The sequence below is a fragment of the Antechinus flavipes genome, chromosome 3 (genome assembly GCF_016432865.1).
Source record: "Antechinus flavipes isolate AdamAnt ecotype Samford, QLD, Australia chromosome 3, AdamAnt_v2, whole genome shotgun sequence".
NCBI lineage: Eukaryota > Metazoa > Chordata > Mammalia > Dasyuromorphia > Dasyuridae > Antechinus > Antechinus flavipes.
In genome coordinates this window covers 359,894,047-359,914,709 of record NC_067400.1, presented here as the reverse complement: position 1 = coordinate 359,914,709, position 20,663 = coordinate 359,894,047, and the positions used below count along the sequence as shown (strand labels likewise).

The window sequence follows — 20,663 nt, the reverse complement described above, 5'->3', positions numbered from 1 at the left end:
CCTACTCTGCAATACAGGAAGTGACCCAAATTACATGAATATATCTTCTGTGCTTCTCAGTAATTTGCAAGCATGAGATGAGAATAGCTAGTGGAAATCATTTTAGTTTCACTGTTCCATGAATATGTCTTCATTCGTATTATCTCCCTTCTGAAGAACACTCTACTCCTTCTTATACAAATCTTATTTTCTTTTTTTTTTTTTATTATGTATAACTTGCTAGTCCATTTAAATGTATAGGAAAATTAAGTAAATTTCTTCCCCCGCCATGTGTGTATACACACATATGTACATATGCACATGTGAAATCATTCTATAGATGATTCTTCTGATCAGTTCTTTCTCTGGATGCAGATAGCGTATTCTTCATATTTATTTCATAATTAATTTAGATATCCATAATGATCAAAATGACATATTCACTCAGAGTCATTCTTAAAACAATACTGGTATTACTATATACAATATCCTCTTGGTTCTGCTTATTTCATTATTATTTCCTGCAAATCTTTCCATGTTTTTCTAAGATTTCCTTTTTTTAAGGCTTATTTCCTTCATTTTATTCATTCAATCAATCAATCATTTAACAAAAGCTGCTTGAATCTTCATTGATCTCACATTCTTCTGAATTTTCATACCCCTTCAGTCTGTATGACATTGTTTAACATTTAGTTACATAAAGCTGACCATATCATTTTATGTTGTTTCATCGGCATTAATCTTTCCTACTAAATTTCAAACTCCTTGAGAGAAGGGATCATAGACTTATAGAATGTGACTGTTGAGAAGAATCTAGTTTGGCTAGTTCAATTTCATTTTATAGAGCAGGCAACCTTCTTAACTTCCATTCTCATTTCTTCAAACTCAAGCACTTTCTCCATTAAACTTTTCTTAATCCTGTATGTTAGTGCTCTCCCTTCTTAAGTAGAAATTATTTAACTATCTTAGACTTATTTCTATTTTTTCTCATATTTATTTGGTAAATATGTATATGTGTGTATGTGTGTGTATATACACAGATGTATATGTACAAATACACATATATGTGTATATAGGAAGTTTGTATATGTGTATGTACACACACACCCCTCCCCTATTAGAATGTTAGCTCCTTGGGAATAAGGATGCTTGTCTTTATATTAGCTGATTAAGTGACTTGGTAGTAGGTAACAAAGCCAGGGTTTGAGCCTTGGTCTTCTGATTAGAAATCCAGTATTCTTTACACTAAACCTTACTGTTTAAGATCATGCAACCTGTCACAAGACATTTCTTATTTATGTCTCCTAGTCACTGCTACAGCATATACCCTGAGGTGTTTAGTTGAAGTTGGTCAGCTGAGTTTCAGTCCCTCATCATTTAATAGCCATTCCCATATTGCAATAGCCTGTGATCTCATCAGTGTGATGATTCCTTTCTCCAATGGATGTCTCTGAGAGCTGCCAAAGCTGAAAATCTATCATCCTTTGGCCAATCTCATGATGATCCTTTCTCAATTTACCCAGATTCCTAAGACAAGGAGATCTATGGTCTATCACTGGAGATGTACTTGAAACCTTGCTGGTTTGGAAGGGACTGTCAGACCTTATGTTCTGCTGACACAAGAAGAAGGACTAAGATTAGAAATGTGATATTGTAGCTATAGGCAACTTCCTCAGTGAGGAAACGTTCTCTACTAATATAGGATGGTGCCTTCTCTGAACATACATAGTTTTAAAGCAGGCATTGGCAAACCAGGTTCTTAAGGGTCAAATTTGGTCCCATCATTAGTTTTTGTACATCCCCAAGCTAAGAATGGTACTCTCAGCTTGTAAGCCATACAGAAACAGAGGGTCAGCTGGATTTGGCTTAGTTTGCAGCTTTCTGGTCTTAGAGAGTTCCTTAGAACTCGCCCAGGATCACACAGCCAGAATGCATCAATGGCAGAACTTCAGTCAAGTTAGTTCTCTTATCTACCATGCTACTACCTCTCTTCTGACATGGCTTTCAAAGATTTAGCGTCACCAATTTGCCATTATAGATTATTGGAAGATTGATTTAAACAAATCACAGTATATCAGAATTTGAAGTTATCTCAGAAGTCATCTATTTCAATCCATAGCTATAAAATGAATCCACTGATAATATCCTAGGCATTTATCAAAACTCTGAAGAATCCTTTAATTAAGTTTTACTCTGCATCTCTATCATTATATCTTCGACACTTGTCTCCTTTTTAGCTTGCAAACTTAATTCCCTCCAATCTATCCTGTAATGCACAGAAATGACTGCCTGCCTCCACAATCACACTGGGCCAGTTTGGCCTGTCTTCAAATGACTTTGCACTGTACAAGATAAAGTTATCATGAATTTCAGTGGCTTCTACCAGTCATCTCCCTTTATGCCTTCATTCTTCATGAAGTTCATACATTTCAAGCAGATTCCCTCTTGCTGCTTCCTGCTGTGCTTTTTCCAGCCTTTAAAGAAATCTTGCAGGCCCTATTTCCCTCCTTGCCATGTCTTTCCTAAAAGACTCTGCTAAATTATATGCCTTTCCTTCCAAATCCTGCTCAAGCCTTACTTCCTTCACTAACTTAAATATACTTTAAATACACAATAACTTAAATGGCACTATGGCAGAAATGCTTTTATCCTCACACATTCCTGACTTGTACATGTCACAGAATCTGGCACTTACAAAAAGAGACCTCAGAAACTGCTCTATTCCTTGATTTTTTTACATAAGAAAATTAAGGCCCCCAAAATTAGTGAATTGCTCGATCACACTGCTACTTAGAGGAAGAACCAGGACTGCCATTCAATTCTCCTTATGTCCAGGTTTTCTTTCTACCATAGCAATCAAATTTTAATTAATGACTGGTATTGAATGGGACCAGCCTGAATATTACATGTAAAGCTGTTGTGTTAAATAATAAACTTTTGAAAATAAGGAATTCAAATAATTCAAACCTTTCCTCTAATTCCTAACTTCTCAGCTTTTTTCAGTGTTTTTGAAAGTAAGGAAGTCAAATGAAGTTTTAGATAGATAGATAGACAGATAGACAGACACACATATGTATAAACTTTTCCTCCAATTTTTCATTTCTCAGCCCCTTTCAGTTGAGTTTTTGAGTTAACCAGTAATCTCTTAATTGCTAAATTCAACAGCCTTTTCTCAATCCTCATCCTTTTTCACCTCTCTGCAGCTTTTGACCTTAGTGATTACTTTCTTCATAATTAGTCAGCAGACTTTTGTTAAGCATCTACCATGTTCTGTAGGTGCTGGGGCTCTAGAGACAAATGAAATAGTTTCTGCCCACAAGGATTTACATTCTATTGAACAATTTCTCATTGTTCAGCTTTTTGTTCTCTTCCCACCTGACTGGTCCCTCTCTGTTGTTCTTGTGAGGGTCACATTTATGACCCACTCCCTAACCATGGAAATACCCTAGGACACTATTCTGGGCCCTCTTCTGTTTTTTCTGCTTTATTCCTTGGTGGTCTCATTTATCCCATGGGTGATTAATTCCATGGGTTTAATTATTAGCATTATACAGATGATGATATGACAGCACTTCATCTCCCTTTTGACAGTTCCAAGATAACAAGACACTGACTGGACAATACTACCAAGAAAGACCCCCTCAGTGTCACAAATGAAATTCATTATCTTAAAAATCTAATGATTGTTAGGATGCATACACCGAATATTTGTATATACGCCAGAAATATATTATGGAAGCACAGGGCATCCATCATATGAAACCTGGTTTAAATACAAATGGTCAGGTATGTTCTGCCCAATTCGGGAAGATCATTTTAGGTTTATTGATAGTCATTATGACCATTAATTCTACATTCATTTAAGTATAATAAAGCATTATCTAAGTAAATAAATTGAAACTAGTTCAATTGCTTAAGTCATCAAAACAAAATTCTTAAAGCTTAAATGTCTTCCTAAGTACTTTCTTATGAGAGCATGACTTTATTCTGTTTTACTCAGGTTGGAAATAACTTTGGAATTGCAATTTTACAAATCCACTTTTTAAGACTCTTGGCATTTTAGTTGTTTTTCAATGCTACTGAAATAGTCTCTGAACTTGGACAGTGCACATATAGCTATTCCTATATACAAGTGTCTATCTGCAGAGAGCAAGGCTTTTATTCACTAGACACATACATACATATATTTATATCACCAAAAAATATGTAGTGTTAAAAGGAACTATAATCCAATCCATACCTGAAGCAAAATTGCTTTCTATAACAGCCTTGGCATCCGGTTATCCACCTGTAACACAAAGCTTGCTACTTTCCAAGGCAGCCCATTTCATATTTAGACTGTACGAATTGTTGGGGATTTTTTTTTTCCCATCTTGAGCTAAAATCTGCCAAACCACATCTACTTGTTGGCCCTTTAGGACCAAATGAAATAAATCTAATCTCTCTTATTTTCAGTTGCCTTTCAAAATTTTGAAAACATTCATTTGTGTGCATGTATTATATCCTGGTATAGGCAAAAATAAGAAAGCTTGATGGTAATCTAGATATATGTTTGGAGTGATTCTGGGATTAATGAGAGAAAGCTTCCAAAAGAAGATGTATTTTTAGGATGAGAGGAGGAACAAATAATTCAATAATTTTTTGACATGACCATATCCTTAAGAGTCATATATTCCAATAACTTTTGAACATTGGTTCCTCTAGGCTAGGGTTGGGCTGTCTCACAAGAAAACTATGGGATTTGCTTGATTTAATAGTGTCCTTGAACTTTTTGTCCTTTTTCTACAAAGTCATAAGAATGCCAGATTTAGAGTAGCGAGACTCAATAGACCCACCAATTTAAATGCATCCTTTATTTTACAAATGAAGAAACTTGTGAGAACAGAGAAAGTAGCAGGTAGCATTTGTCAGCATATAAACTCTGCTCACTGGTTTGACCTCAAACTACAGACATTTCTCTTATAATGGGACATATGTATTCATAAATAGAACTGTAGCATACACAATTATACAAATCTGTAAATATACAGAGCCAATTAAAAAAATGAAGTTGGGGCACAATACTCAAAATTTTTATCAGTGACACTGTTATGCCACAGTTCTCTTTAACTGTCCTGACTCAGTTTCCCTGTACGAGTTTCCTTTGTCTCAGTTTCCTTAACTGTTTTGTCTCAATCTCTTTAGTTGTAAATCCCCCTCTGACCCAGTAAGACTGAGGATTATTTGCTATAAGGTTATAAATTAGCAAGATAAACAAGAGAGTAGATCTCCTGACTCTTTTCTGTCCTCAAGAATTTACAATATCCCTCTACAATATTCCAAGATACTTCACTGATATCTTTACTTCTTTGTATTCAGACATACTGTTTCTGGGTTTTTAGGATTTATGGCCTCCCCCATCCTGATAGAAGTTTTCCCTTGCTTCTTATCCCTTCCTTTGTTTAGAGAAAAGATATTTAAGAAGTTGGGGTTCCTCCATTCATTGCTAGAGGCTGGAGGCTGGAGGCTGGTGGCTGTATGCTGGATTCTTTGGGATGACAGTCTCCTCCAGCCCTGGGACCAACATGGATTCCTTGGTTCCAGTATATCTTTATCTCTGTCTGACTGGATAATTTGAGATGAGAGTCCTGTCCAGTTAATCTTACTCTCCCATTAACAAAATATTAAAAACTCTCTAATTTCTCTCCTGCCTCAGTTTCTCCGGCATTACAACAAATGTTAAAAAAAGATAAGAATCTAATTAAAATATCAGCACAGTTTTATACATCTTAAATGGTTAAGAAATTTTTAAAAATACCATGTTCAGTTAATATCCCAGGCTACACAAGCAAATTGGGTATCCTGCAACTCCTACCTTGCCCAAGGATGAGGGAAAGGTGAAAGGGAGTGATGTGGCTAACCCTTTTCTGTCCACAGTTCCTACTATATATACCAGCAGACACATGCAAGATGTGTCTTGAAAAAGATCTGAAGTTTGCTTCTGGAAATGTGTATCAGAAGGGTTGCAGCTTTTGAATTATTATGAAGTAATAGTTTTCAGCATTATTAATGTTTCTTTCAAAAGAAATCAATTCTGAAACAAACAAATTTTGCTCAAAATATTCCCTAAAATGTCGGTTTTGTTAGAACAAACTCATGCTTTTGAAACATGCTTTATAGCAGAACTAACTGAACTTCATCTGGGCCATTAAGCCTAAGATTAGGTCTGAGGGTCTTCTGTGTTTAAGTGAAACATGAAGAAGAGAGATGATTTAAGGTCCTAGGCTAGCAGTGATTAGTAATGGTTGTTATTTTAACTAAAAGACTAAAAAATAGATAAAGCTAAGGTTCAAAGAAGTTGAGATCTACAAGTTGAGATTTTGAAGGTGCCCTTTGGCAAGTAGTCAACACAATATCTGATTACACCTTCAATGATATTTCTGTTTCTCTTAGCTTTTAATCAAAAAACCTTGCCACTTTGCAAAACAGGCCTTGATTCCACTGTCACTTCTTTGTTCCTTTATATTGTATTAGTTTTTATGTCCCTAGAAGAGAAAAACTTGTTTATTGACCAGTTGTAAGACATTCAGGATTCTCCATCAACCACCATGAATTCTTTAGGAGAAAGAAGAATTAAGTACTACATCTGAATGGGCAAAACACCAGTGAGAAATAGTAAAATATTCCCCTACAACCAGACAAAGCCTAAATTTCTTGGGATTAGAGACTCTGACTTAATGCTTCTCAGTTCCCGAAATTCCTAGAACAGCGTTTTATACAGAGTACTTGAAATAATAAATACTGTTGGAAGACTGATATGAAATAGCTATAGTAACTGTACTCATAGAAAGTAGTAAGGGGTTTATTATTATAGGAGGGATAGTAGCATTAGGATTACTATATATTTGGAGGCAGCAGTTTACATGGGAAAAAATATTAAAGGGTTGGAATTCTGAGGATATGAGTTCAAAGTCTATCTCTGGCACTTAATGTCTTTGTGAATGTGGACAAGTCACAAATCTTTCCTGTGTCAAATGACTAGTTAGGTCCTTTCAGCTCTAAATCTATGATCTTTGTGTTGTGTACTACCCCAGAGTGGCAGGGTAGGCTGCCCCTGAGGAAAAGGAGACCCTAAGAACTTGAAAATGGCTTATATCTGAACCAGAAAAGAGCCAAAAGCTCTAGGAACCAATTTAGAGAAGAAGAAAAAAGTACCCAGTTTAGAAGAAATAATTACCTATGAATGTGGATATGCTAGGATTACCTATATTCAGACGAAGTCTTTAAAAGAATGTGTAGATAACTTGGTATAACACTATCAGCATTCATCAATGCATGAATAAGTTATTCAAAAAGGATTCCTTTGAACTAGGAATTAATTTAAAACTTTATTACAAACATCAGCATTCATTTCAGCTTTTTAACAAACACAGAAGCAGAGGTGGTGTCTTTTGCCCCATCCACATAGTCCCAGCCCAGCTGGCTTCCCTGTCACCAGATTCCTCCTATCATTGAGTCTGCTAGCTACAAAGGTGGGTGTTGGTCCCTAAATTTCAACAATGATGGACTCTCTGGGAGAATAAGACAAATATTGCTCTGCTGGGATCTTTCTGTCCCTTTCTCTTGCTTTCCCCTTTGCTGACACAGGAAGATCATAGCAATGGGTAAAGGGAGTTGCTATCTTCAGGTGACACACTTATGGATAAGATAAAAAAGGCAAAAAGAACCAGAAAAATGAATACAGGCAACTAACTGGTGAGGAACTTTTGTGGTGTTTCCTCTTACGAGGCTGATGACACTGAAAGACATGTCCCTACAGTCTGTGCCCTGACTGAGAGGAAACAGAGTAGAATAGAGATACAAAACTTGGAGGAAGAAAGGAAGAAAGGGCAGGGAGCTAGTAGTGAGAGAAGAAGGAAGAGAGAAAGAGAAAAAGAGAGTGGGAGAATGGAAGAGGGGATACTTCCTTCCAGGTTCACTGGCATATGAACCATCTGAAAATTCCCATTTGACTATATTATAGCTAAGAGCCTTTAACACATTTTCTGCCTATTACATAGGAATAAATCAAGGCAAAGAAGGTAACATGTATAGTGGAAACACCAGTACATTTAGTAACCAGGAGACCTATAGTTAAAGTCCTACCTTAAACCTATGTTTGAAACATGGAAATAATTTGGGACTTCTGCTTTCCTCTGTATACTAGATAAATTCTGAACTCTTAAACACCTCACTGCCGTCTGCCCCCCAATTACCTTTCCATTTTGATAACAATCAATCAATATTTAATAAGACTATATTGTGCCAGCGTCTATGCTAAAATAATAAAACAAAAATAAAACAAAATAAAACAAAAATAAAAAAGACAAAAAGCAGTCCCTGCCCATATGAAGCTTTCAATCTAACAGAAGAATTTACAGTCTAATGATCTTATACTTTTCCCTTTCAGATGCTCTGGTCAAGGAAGAGTCAGTGCTCCTTACACATCTAAGTGTCACTATTTTCATGCTTTTGCTTATGCTGTTCATTATGTCTATTTCTTCTTTGTACATCTCTAATTATTGAAATTCTTTGCCTCAAAGCCTCACCTCTTTTAAGAAGTTCTTTAATCTCCCCCTTTGTTCTTTCCCTTTCTTCTGCAGATTATCAGCAATTGTATACACTCTCTATAGATTTATATAATTATACTTTATATTACAGTTATTTATATATTTGAACGTCCTATTAGTTCCTTGAATAAAGATACTAATCTTTTTATCTTTGTATTCTCTTTAGCACCTGGTTCAGTGTTATATATGTAGTCAGTGCTTAACAAATATTTGGGAATTTAATAATTCTAAAGCAGAAAATTCAAAATTTATATATATTTTTGAATATTTTCTGGTTGTTTTTTTAAGCAGTATGTTCCTGCCTGCCTGTAATAAATGTTCTTTACCTAGACTGTAGGCTCTGAGAATGAAGAAAATATGTCTGGGTTCTATCATTCTTTGTATAGTACCTAGCACAGGGTCCTAACACAATCAACTCAAAAAATGTACTTGGTTGAAGAAATCCTTTGTATGATCTATCTTGACTCAAAAACAACTTGAGAAGAAATCAAGAGTAGGCCATTTCAAGGACTTTATGAAGACAAAAATGGTGTCTAACATCCTCATGATGACATTATCATTGCATAAGTGCCCTAACCCCCAGCAGAGGCCTCGGGGAATATCAAACAAGCTCTCAACATATGTAATTCATCAATTTTTGCCCAAAGAATAGGGGTATGGAATTGAAATTATTTCTTATGGTTTGTGGGTTTTTTCCTCTTTTGTGGTTAAAACAGAAAATAACTTTTTAGTTTGAACTCCATTATGTAAAGAAAGGAAAAAAAAAAAAAAGCACCACTCAAGTCTCTGCTTAAAAGAACTTTTCTAGAAATGAAGATGCTTTTAAAAAAACAAAACACGGAAAAAAAGTGTTCTAACACTTGAGTATCATGAGATTTGTAGGACAAATGACAAATACAGAATTGCTTCAAGCCAGGGAATGGAAAGCAGATGATATGAGTCTTAACTTTACTTGATTATTTAAATTTCCTCTTAAGTGCTATGCTATGACAGACAATGTGGACTGGAGATCTGTAACTGTGATCACAATATTTTATTATTTATAGGCAATTCTTCTAACAGAGTTCTTACTAATGATAATAAGGATAAAAAGGGTTCCTGAATAAGCAATCCTTATATATCTAGGAAGAAATGAGTTAGACCCTAGAGATAGAGTTTTTATATTGGGGGGAGGAATGAATCATATAGCAGAAGCAATCCCACTAGAGGTTCCAAGTGTAACATTCATTCAGCAAATATTTATTAAGTGCCTACTAAGGATAAAGTACTATATGATCTTGACCTAGGGGAAATATAACACTTAGCTAACAGCTAAGAACACATCAATTCAGCAGACACCACAATAATGGAATAATGTTATAGTTAAGGGAGGTGGGCATTTGGACAGATGTCCAGAGATGGATATGGAATATTTCCTGGACTCCTTTTTTCCCTTCCTTAAAGTCTGTGATTCCTAAACTATTTGGCCGGTAACATCTTCTTGTCATTTGTTCTAGTCTAATCTGATAGTTATTTGGGAGCTGACTACTGGCAAAACTCTCATCTCTTGTGTTGCATTCATGAATTCTCATCAATATTGGTTCTCACAGTTCAAATTTAAAAATATTAACAAACTGAAAGCAATGCCCATGATCTCCACCTCTAGCAAGGCAAATAAAAACAATCACAAAGCAGAGATTGTCACTAAGCTCCATGAGAATGGTGCATGACTTCATCACAGACAATAATAAAAAGTAGCTCTTTTGGGAGTGAGGGTGGAAATCATACAGTTCCCTCCTCCCACTCTCAATAGGTATAGAACTAGGAACCAGAAGGTATTCACGGCTCTAAGCCAAACCTGGACATGAAAGGAGAGATTTGTTCAATGGATAAGAAACCAGACTGGAGGGCTGGCACATCATTCCCATTTATAACCAGAGATTAGCTCCTCTGTTGTGCACTTACTTGAGCACATCCTTGTCCTTGTTGAGGTGTTGGAAGAAAGATGGCTCACAGATGAGTTGGTTTTCTTGGCAGACTTGTTTGCATGATTTCCCAGGTTCAGAGAGCTTCACCTGCAGAGCACTAAGTGGTGGCCACATAACTTGTCCATGACAGAAATCCTATAATAACAATTAAGCAATGAGTTAAGATTCAGTTCAAAATGTCATCTTTTCTGGGATCTGGAGCTATTAGTCTAGTCAGAAATTATCTTTCTCTACTTGGAACTCTCTGTACCTGTCTTCTGTGTTTAATAATATTCTATTTTATTTTATATGCATATATGTTATCTCTCCTATTAGAATGAAAGCTACTTCAAGGCAGAGACTGAATATTATTTATTTTTGTAGCTTTCTCAGCTACACTTAGGATAGAGACTTACACATAGTTAAGAGTTTAATAAATATTTGCTGGGGGAAAGAAGAAATCAATCAATCAATCAGTAAGCATTTTTTAAATGTCTATTGGTACTAAATGAAATATAAGAAATGATGATTTCTTAGATGAGATAATCTTTTCCTTTAAGAAGATTGCAACTGAGAAAGGACAAATTTCTCAACCAGATTATTTGGGCAATACAACAACTCTGAAGGCTGTTCAGTTGATTCTGTGACTTCATTTAGGGTTTTCTTGACAAGGATACTAGAGTAGTTTGCCATTTCCTTCGTCGCTTTTATTGTACAGATGAGGCAAATAGCATTAAACGACTTGCTCAGGGTCACACACCTAGTAAGTGTCTGAGGTCAGATTTGAACTCAGATATTTCTGACTTCCGGCCAGCATTCCACTTTGTCACTTAATTTTTCTGCACTCCTCAGATACAGGTTGATTTAGAAACTTCAATAGATTATTTAATACAATGAAGGTACTTAAAACTCAATCACTAACCAAAAGCTGTAAGAGATTACATACACACACATCCACAGAGTTCAGAAAAGGGAATGGAGAGAAGAGTTAACACTTCACTGCGCTCCTTATGAGGGATTTAGTAACACAGGCTTTGTCATTAATCTTTATGGAACATCTACAGCAAGTGTCCCTCTCAGGAATCTTGTATCTGCTTCAAAGCATAAGAAGCTGTAATTGTCTCCTAATTCTAGAACAAAAGGAAATGGCCATAGGCTTAAAACTATAAGATGATCCAACTAGTTAATGTGGTTCTTTTAAAAAGCAAATTAAAACAAATATTAACAGGCATTTGTTATCTCTAACTACTGTGTCTTCCCACCCTGCAAAAAATAAAAATAAAATCCTTGTAGTTATTATTCACGGTCAACTAGGATTTGTCCCCATGAGGTGGGTAGCATGTTTCATCATCAGTTCCCTGGAGTCATAGTTGATCTTTAAGTCTTTCAAAGTTATTTTTTTTTTTTACAACATTGTTATAGTAGTTATTGTTCACTTGATTCTGCATCAGTTCATTCTAATCTTCCCAAGTTTTCCTGAAACTATCCTTTTTTCCTTCCTTATGTCACAATAGTAGATCGTTACAGTTTTATACCATAATTTAGTCATCTATTACTCCCCAATTGATGGGCATTCCTCCACCTAATTAATGTAAATGAATCAAAGATCAATGATTATTTGCTCAATAAAAAGAAACAGTTAAGTCTAATTCTGTCCTCTCTCTCTCCTCCCCCATTTAAAAAACTTTGAAAGATGTGTTAATCATCTCCATGGGATCATCTATCTTTCTTCAAGTTTGACTGGAAACGATAAAAAGGGGGGCAGGCCTTTTTGAATGCTCACCCAGTCAATCAGAAAAGCCCACTAATAGAAACCACATAAAAGGCAGCCTACTTTACTTGTGAAGCACAAGCTTTCTTAGAGAAAGACTTGTAGAAATGAAGATTTCATTTTCACATTATAGGAATAAGGTAAGAATCTGAGGCTTTTAAAGGTTTGCAGGTCTGGGTTCAAGGACTGGCATTAGCTAATTGTGTACCTTTCCCTATGTACTTTTCTCACTGTAAAGTGGAACTATCACCTATCCAACATCATTTATCATCTTATGCAAAAGAAGTAAAACCAAAATGTTCTTCTGACATACAGAATCAATGCCTTTGATATTCTAAGGGCTTCATGAATAGCTACTTTTTAAAAAAAAGATAAAACATTCTCTCCAACTGCAGTTCCAGGTCCTCCTTTGAAGCAACATTCCTATCAGACTGACCATTCTAGATCTGCAGGTTCTTTATTTGGAAAATGAGAAGCCTGGAGCAAGTCATCTCTAAGCTCTCTTCCAATACTAATAGTCTATGAACTAATGCAATACATCTAGAGAACATGTTATTTTAAGTTCCTGACTAAGTCTATTTTAATTAGTCATTCAGTTTATACCAAGAGTGAACTTTGTCATCTCTTTTTTAAGTTCTATTCAATGATTTTAATGAGAGGTACTTATTAATCAGTTAATGATTTCATAATTATAATGGACAGGAGAAGCTCATTCAGAGGAAATGACCTCCATGAGGAGCTAGTCAAACCTAACAATAATGCAAATTTTACAGTAACAAGGGTTACAAAATAAATTTGAGTTAACAATTTATACACAGTTCACAATATGCTGTGACATTGTTGACAACTGGCAATAAATTATAGCTCTCTCAATTATTTTCCAACCAAGGAATGAGCTTGTATTGTTTCATCTTGCCAATTGCCCCTTGCTATCAATGGTGCACCGGGATGAGAAGTCAGGGTTTGGAATTAATCAGTGCTTGAAGATCAGTGTTAATAAATGTTTGCTGTAGGAATTAAATTTATAGTTTTGTATCATCACCATGCTGAAACCAACTGAGTTAGGGTATACACATGAAAGTCATTTCATCTGCTAGGTAGGTGACCAAGGACATACCTCTTTACTCTCAGATCCTTAGTTTATTCTTTGGTGAAATGGGGTTAATAATACTCATGACGAGAGCTGATAGGAGGCACAGTGGATAGATCACTGGTCTCAAGTCAGGAGAACCTAAATTCAAATTTGGTCTCAGGCACTTGACACATAAGACCTGTCCAGGTCACTTAACCCCAATTGCTTTGCCCACTCCCCCCCCCCAAAAAAAAAATACTATCATACTATCCACCATAGAATTATTTTTTGCTTTGTAATTGTTAAAAAGCTATATAAATGTGCTTGTAATCATTATCATCATTATCACCAATGTTATTCCTACAAGTCTGAAACCATTCAGTTGATAAAGTCCAATGATTTGTCAAATCTTTAACATTAACTAAAACTTTCTCTTTTCTTCTCCGCCCACCAGACAACAAGAAAAGGACCAGATTCATTTAAAAGGCCTGTTCTTATGCCTAAACTACCTCATTGCTCATAAAGAGCTCTCAGTGACAGTCTTTTCCTATTTAGGCTTAATATAAGATTGGCAATTTTGGTCACTTTTTAATTTTTTCAAACTGCTAAGATCCATTAAATAGCATTTCATTAAAATATTACTTCATTTGAATATTTAATAACATAATTTATTGCTAATGCTGGTACTGACCATAAAATTTTACTTTCAATAAATCCACTATAAATTGAGGACAACAAAGAATCATAAGTATATTGATTTAGTAAATAAAATATTAATTAGAAATATAATAATTCAGGTTAGAAAGTAAGAGAAATCTTAATCTTGGGTTAGAGGAAATTTTCACTATGGGCACTAACCCTCCAAATTCTCATGAATGAGATCAGAAAACTGATTATAAAACAGAATTCAATTTAAAAATCAAGTACAGTAAGGGAAGAAAAAAGGAGAGTCTTCATGATTTCCTACTCACAAAACTTTTCCTTACTGGTCATTCATCTGTGCCTACCAGTTTTGGGTTGCGTTTGGTCTATCCTGTGCTCTCATGGCTGACTAGTGTTATTAATTATAATCTGCTTTGGACCAGGGTGAGCAAGGATAGGTAACCTTGAAATATGTCTTGGAGCAAAGTAGAAATAATAGTAAAACATATGCCATGCAGCACACAGCTTCCAATACTGTAGTTCAATTTAATTAAAACTGCACTGGGATTTTATAGCTCAAGGTTACATGAGCCCTTTATCTTGCAGTCACCTCCTCAGGGTACAAAGTTTTCCTAGGGGTTCATGAGTCGGCATGTTTCTATATATCTCCATTTTCATTTCTCAATTACAATTTTAAGGAATTATGACTTCCTCCCCTAGTTACAGGACAACTTCCAATTGTAACTTTAAAGTAGTCTGGTGTACCATTTATTATTCAAGGGCTGATTATCCCATTTGTAAACTAGAGTTCTTGCTCTTCTCCCTTCCCCCTCTGCTGCTTCACTGGGAACATTATAGTTAATTAACATCTCTACCAAGAGGCTACTAGGGAAAAGTTGGGATGGGGAAGGTTTCCTTCCAGTCCCTAAGCCACAAAAGAAAAGAACAGGAGTTTGATACAAGTGATTTTCAAGGTCATTCTCAGATTTAATGTTACATGTAATTCTGTTAAAGTTTAAAAAATTAGAACTTAAAACCCCTAAGTCAGTCACAAGTGTTCATTAAGCACTTATAGAAAGATGACAATTGAGGCAAGATAGTAATGTATCCTATGGGTTCTGCCTAACATATATGGGGTCAAGTGGTCATGGATTTATTTACCAAATTCCAGAATTATAGCACTATTTTGCTGTCCTTGAAACTTGATTGAGAATTTTTTTGTTGTTGTTTTAAGACAAATAAAAGGAAGTACTACCTTATATAACAGAAACTTGAGAAATTGTTATCTGAAAATACAATGCAGATAAAATACAATCTGCAGTCAAAAAGAATTTACATAACATTCTGAATGGGTTCTAAAATGGATTTAGCTCTCGATCTATAACAGGTTACTAAAGAAAAGTGAAGGTGTTTGAGACATAACCTTAATTTTATGATTTTTATATAGAAAGGGACAACTCTTTCAGTTTTTGGGAGAAACTGAATAATCACATGGCATATAATATTTTATTGATAGAGTACATTAAAACAGATTATTGTCATTTTTAAAATGAGAAAACTGAGACTGAGAAATTGATGATCACATCATCACTTGCCTATGATCACATAGCTAGTAAATAAATGAAGAGAATTTAAAACAAACATTCAATGATATTTCCACCATTCCATGCTATCTTTCCTGAGGTCCTTGAAAATCCAATAATTGAGATCATATAAAACAGTAAAACCAAAAGAGAAGACATGTTTCTAAAGAAACTTACCTGTTTCTCAATAAATGCATTCATCCTTTGCAGCATCCCTTCACATGTGAACTCGTATGGCATGTAAGGTTCAATCTGTTGAAATAGGACATATTATTTCTATGTAGGGGAAGAAGTACTTATTGGTTTTTCCATTTAATGGGTAATAAGCTCAAGTTGGATTATGTCTATTAATTGTTGCTTTTGAATGACAGTCATGATATTCCAAAGAAGATTCATGATATTCGTCCACTTCATAATCTTAATAAAAACTAAATTCCAAATTATGCAACCAGGGACCCTAATTCCATTGTTCTCTCTTCAACAAGTCTTACAACTCAAAGGAAGAAGGACAAATTCTTGTGCCTCTACTTAACACTTTTTAGCTTTTACTTTGCACCTTAACCGAGAATTGGGCCAAACCAATGCTGGTAACTTTTGGTCTATCAACAATGCTGCAATATAACTGGTCAAACTCAAGTTTCCTTATTTTCATTGTTTTGCATTAGTACATTAGGCTGCCTTGAAATATCCTTAAATTATAAGCATAATTCACAGTACAGTGTTTGTTGAAGAGATGAATCATGACTCTTTTCCTATATGCAATATGTAATATTTATCAATAACACTAATCTGTATGTCAGGGTAGTGATTTAAGGAAACAGTGTGAATATGGGAATTGTATCTAAGTACCGTGGGATCACACCAGGGATTTTCATGGCAGAACTCCTATTTCTATAGAATGTATCTCTGAAGAGCTCAATGTACTTTGAAGTTATTCCATTATTTCTACATATCTTTTTAAATGTCCTCTATACATCTGAGATGGTACTTCACATTAATTATTTCATTTTACTTTCTTTTAAAATAATTTTTATTTACATTTCACTAAGCAGTCACTTATACTTTTCACATTACAACAGATCTCTAACAAGAGATTCAGATAAAGGATTTTTCCCTTCCTCCCAAAAAAGTCTCTGTAATGGGGGAGGATTTCTTAAACATTTTCCACTCAGGACTCCTTTTTGCCTAAAAAATTTTACATGATCCTGTCTCAAATCTGAGCCAAGGTATTTCTGGCAGTATTTGTACATGCACAGTGCAAAAGAGAGCTTGTTGTGCATTGAGAACCAAAGCTGCAGTGAAGTTGCTTGATGTAACATAGGCAAGCACAGTTAGAAATACCTTGGATTCATTTTGTGTTTGATTTTGAATTAATTTTTGGTCATCAGAAATGTTTTATTGTTGCCAAATTTTTGAGACCCCAAAATTCAAGATGAGGTCGCAACCCACAGTTTAAGAAGCTTTGTTAATAGAGGACTCATTCACTCACTCACAGGTTTTAGCACACTTTGCTGTGGGCGTTATCTTTTTCTACAGCTAGACAAACTGATAAAAGCCACCTTCAATGTGGTCAGCAAATCTAGTTATGGGTCTAAAACAAGCTCTAAAACACAGAAGCCTTTTCTCCAATGTATCCCAAAAGGCACACAGGAATGAAATCGAAGTTTATTAACTCAAAAGGCTTATTTCAACATACTAAATCTGAGAAATATTTCTTCTGTTCTCTACCCAAAGCCCTAGCCTAGTAAATTTGATGAAGTGCATGAATTGCTTTCTGACTACTACAGTGTATTAAAAAGCTGTTAACTGCAGCAATTTTCCTATCAAACAAAAAAAAAGGTGTCATTTATTCCTAAAATCCTTGAAAATATGTATTACATTCCTTTGGAGAGGGACCTAGACCTACTAATGATGATACTTTAAAACAGATCCACCTTTTGGGAGAAAAAGAAATACAGATCAAAAGTCTAAAAAGAGGAAGATGTTCTCCAATAACCAGACCTTCCTAGTTTCTGGCCACCACTGGGTAGGAGAAGAAGCAAGAGTATGTTTGAAGTATACAGGCAAACAGAAGAGTCCTTTCCCGCCTTGGCGACATCCTTCTCTGTTAGGTTAAAATGCTCTTTTTCAGGGATCCACTGCAATTTCATGGAATTTCCCCTGGCACCTATATTAACTGCTCCCCATCACAGGAATCTTTTTGGATTAGCAAAGTCACACTTTCCAGTAGTGGCAGCTATTCCCCAATGGTGTTAGTTGATAGTGCTACAGACCAGCCTATGATTTCACTATAGAGGGAACTCTTGGTGAGGAGACCACTTCCATCACTGCAGGTCAGCATGTTCTTGGCAACTTCTGGTCAGAAAGTTAGAGATATTAAGTACCTTGCTCAAGGTCACGTAGCCTGTATGTGTTAAAAATAATACTTGAACCCAGGTCCTTCTGGTCTCAAGCCCAGTTCTCCATCCACTACATCCACTCACAATCTCATTAGCTGTGGGGTGTGATTGCATCACTATGTGAGGTTCCTCTGCCAAAGTAGATTTTAATTCCTCTGTAACAGTACATAGTCTCTGAGAGTTGGTGTGAATGAAAAAGTTTATTATCTCTGACTAACCCAGGGAAAAGCCTGACCTCTGAAATGAGGTGACTGCTCCTTGGGATGTAAATCAAGTCTGTTTGGGGGACTCATTTGAATCTTTTCCAAAATTTAAAGGCCTTCTCAAACTTATACTCTGATTCTACAGCCTTCTAAAGTCCTGCTTAACTGCACTCCATGGTGAGGGATCATTGTAGGTTTAATAACAGTTTACTATGTTATCAATTTCTGGGAAGGTGTAGTCATGTTAATGTGGGGGAAACCTTTCATAACCAATGGGAACATCTTAAATGGGGAAATATGATGAGAGCTAGAGGGAAATATTTTGGGGAAAGAGGGTCTCAAAAACTACTTTGACTCCAAATCTACCTATTATAGACTCCCCTGTAGTAGTGGGAAAGGACAGCTACAACTTTTGCTCAACTATTAATTTAGTTCTACCTGTGGGATGCTACCTGTGGTTTTGTTCAGTTATTTCAGTCATGTGCAACTTTTCAAGACTCCCTTTGGGATTTCTTGACAGAGATACTGCAATGGTTTGCCATTTTCTTTTCTAGCTCATTTTACAGATGAGGAGCTGAGGCAAATAGAGTCGAGTAACTAGTCCAGGATCATACATTTAGTAAGTCATATTTAAACTGGTTTCCTGACTGCAGGCCCAGCATTCTACCCATTGCTCTCCATCTAGCTGCAGGATATTATGCTTAACTAATTTGATGCCCTGAGCATTGAAACAGAAGATAAGTGAAGGTTAACAAATGTTCTACAGTGAAATACTTCTGGTACCTGGCCCTTACAGAAATTTCCTTTACTGACAAAACACAGCTTGGAGAAAGACAAAGGATGTGCACAGTCTTATTTCCTAAATAAGAAAAAAAATTATTGGCACTTAATTGGAATTCCAATATTCTAATTAGGCCTAACAGAGCAACCTTATCTTATACATATTCATTTAGCACAGTAACTAATAGTTATTTTATATAGTGCTATACAATTAAAAATTTGAATGACACCAAGGTAAAAATAATTTACTGTATTAAAATTTTTTCAAGAATTTCCTTAATTACTTTTCCTAATCTCTTTATCACAGGCACATGCCATAGTTCCAGACCTATCTTCTCCGCCTTCAGAGCTTTCTCATGGAATAAAAATGAAGTATTTCATAGAAAATGTGGGAAACTCCCATGTCAAATCCTTTAGAATAGACCCTTTTTTTTCTATCTTTTGTGATAAGGTACAATGATAAAGTTTAATTTAGGAGAACAAAGCAATTAGGAAGATTGCCAGATCAATACTTTCTGTTTTATCCTATACATGGAGAAAATGAAATTTTTTTTCTTAACCTTTTGATTTAAAATTGCTTTTACTGCATTCTCTACTTCACGATGATCAGTTGGGTTCACGGTCCAGACATGTGGTCGCCCAATGAAAACTTCAGCATAAGGATGCTGAGAAGTTAGCTGAAAAAGAAAAAGGAACAAAATAAAACATATTATCATCAAATAGCAGATATTTCCCTTTATGACAGGCACTTTTTGGTGCCTTTTATGGTATTGAGTTGTACTGGTGCAAGTAATAGAATGCTCTCTGAGTAGTAAAAACAAAGAAACAAATAAACCAACCTCCATTTACATCCCATAGCCTTCTTCCCTTCTGCCTTCCTTTCCCTCCACTCTCTAACTGCTTTTGGGCATTCAAAACATCTACAGGTAGATAACAATAAAACAGAGATGATTTCAAGGGTAGGGACAAATTATGAATTCCATTTGGATACAGGAAATGGTATGACACTTCCAGGGTGAGATGGAATATATAGCAGTACCCCCCCAAATAAGATGAAAATAAAATAGACTGCCACATACCATCCATCACTGAACTTCACCTATATCAGCTAGTGTCTATTAAATAGCAGCTGAGACAGTCAAATGGGCACAGAAGGGAGGCTTGCAATAAAAATCAAGGTTTTAATATTATAAAAATGAGCAATGGTAAAAAGTAGATAAAAGAGGGAAAATATAGCAGGAAGCTCCCCACAAGTTTTTTGGACTGGTCTAGAGAATAGGAATTATGGTTAGTGAATGCTGATAATAAGCATTGTAAGGAAGCTAGGGAATATACAATTGTTGTGTCCTTTAGATATTAATAATTTAATTTGGCCCAGGAGACTAAGTAAGAATATTTCTCATTATTAATCCTTTTTTGGCCTATAAAAATGCTTCATAATAGGTATATTTGTTTAGCTAGCTTGTCTTCTGGGCAGAACTTGTCTTAGCTACATGGTGCTTTAAAAAAATCATACATTTTCCATTTCCCATTATACCAAATGGTATACCATCTTTATTCAAGCCAAGGGAATAAGCATAAGACACTGCCCCCTACCACTAAGCCTTTATTAATACTAAGTCTGGGGTCCACATATCCTTCAGCCACAGTCCTACCTATTGTGTCCCTCTCCTCTTTCCAAAATCTGCTCAGGATTCACT

The 20,663-nt window shown here is 35.5% G+C and overlaps 1 protein-coding gene across 3 annotated transcripts in view; it reads right to left on the bottom strand.

Annotated features, from left to right (window-relative positions):
- The window catches only part of MGAT5 (alpha-1,6-mannosylglycoprotein 6-beta-N-acetylglucosaminyltransferase), a 376,800-nt gene that overhangs the window by 11,099 nt on the left and 345,038 nt on the right, over nucleotides 1-20,663 (bottom strand). For all 3 annotated transcript variants that reach the window (XM_051985774.1, XM_051985775.1, XM_051985776.1), the window contains exons 15-17: nucleotides 19,524-19,640; nucleotides 15,759-15,833; nucleotides 10,512-10,669 (exon numbers count right to left, since the gene is read on the bottom strand). In XM_051985774.1, the coding sequence (XP_051841734.1) occupies nucleotides 10,512-10,669; nucleotides 15,759-15,833; nucleotides 19,524-19,640 (350 nt within the window). The remainder of the gene's footprint in view (nucleotides 1-10,511; nucleotides 10,670-15,758; nucleotides 15,834-19,523; nucleotides 19,641-20,663) is intronic.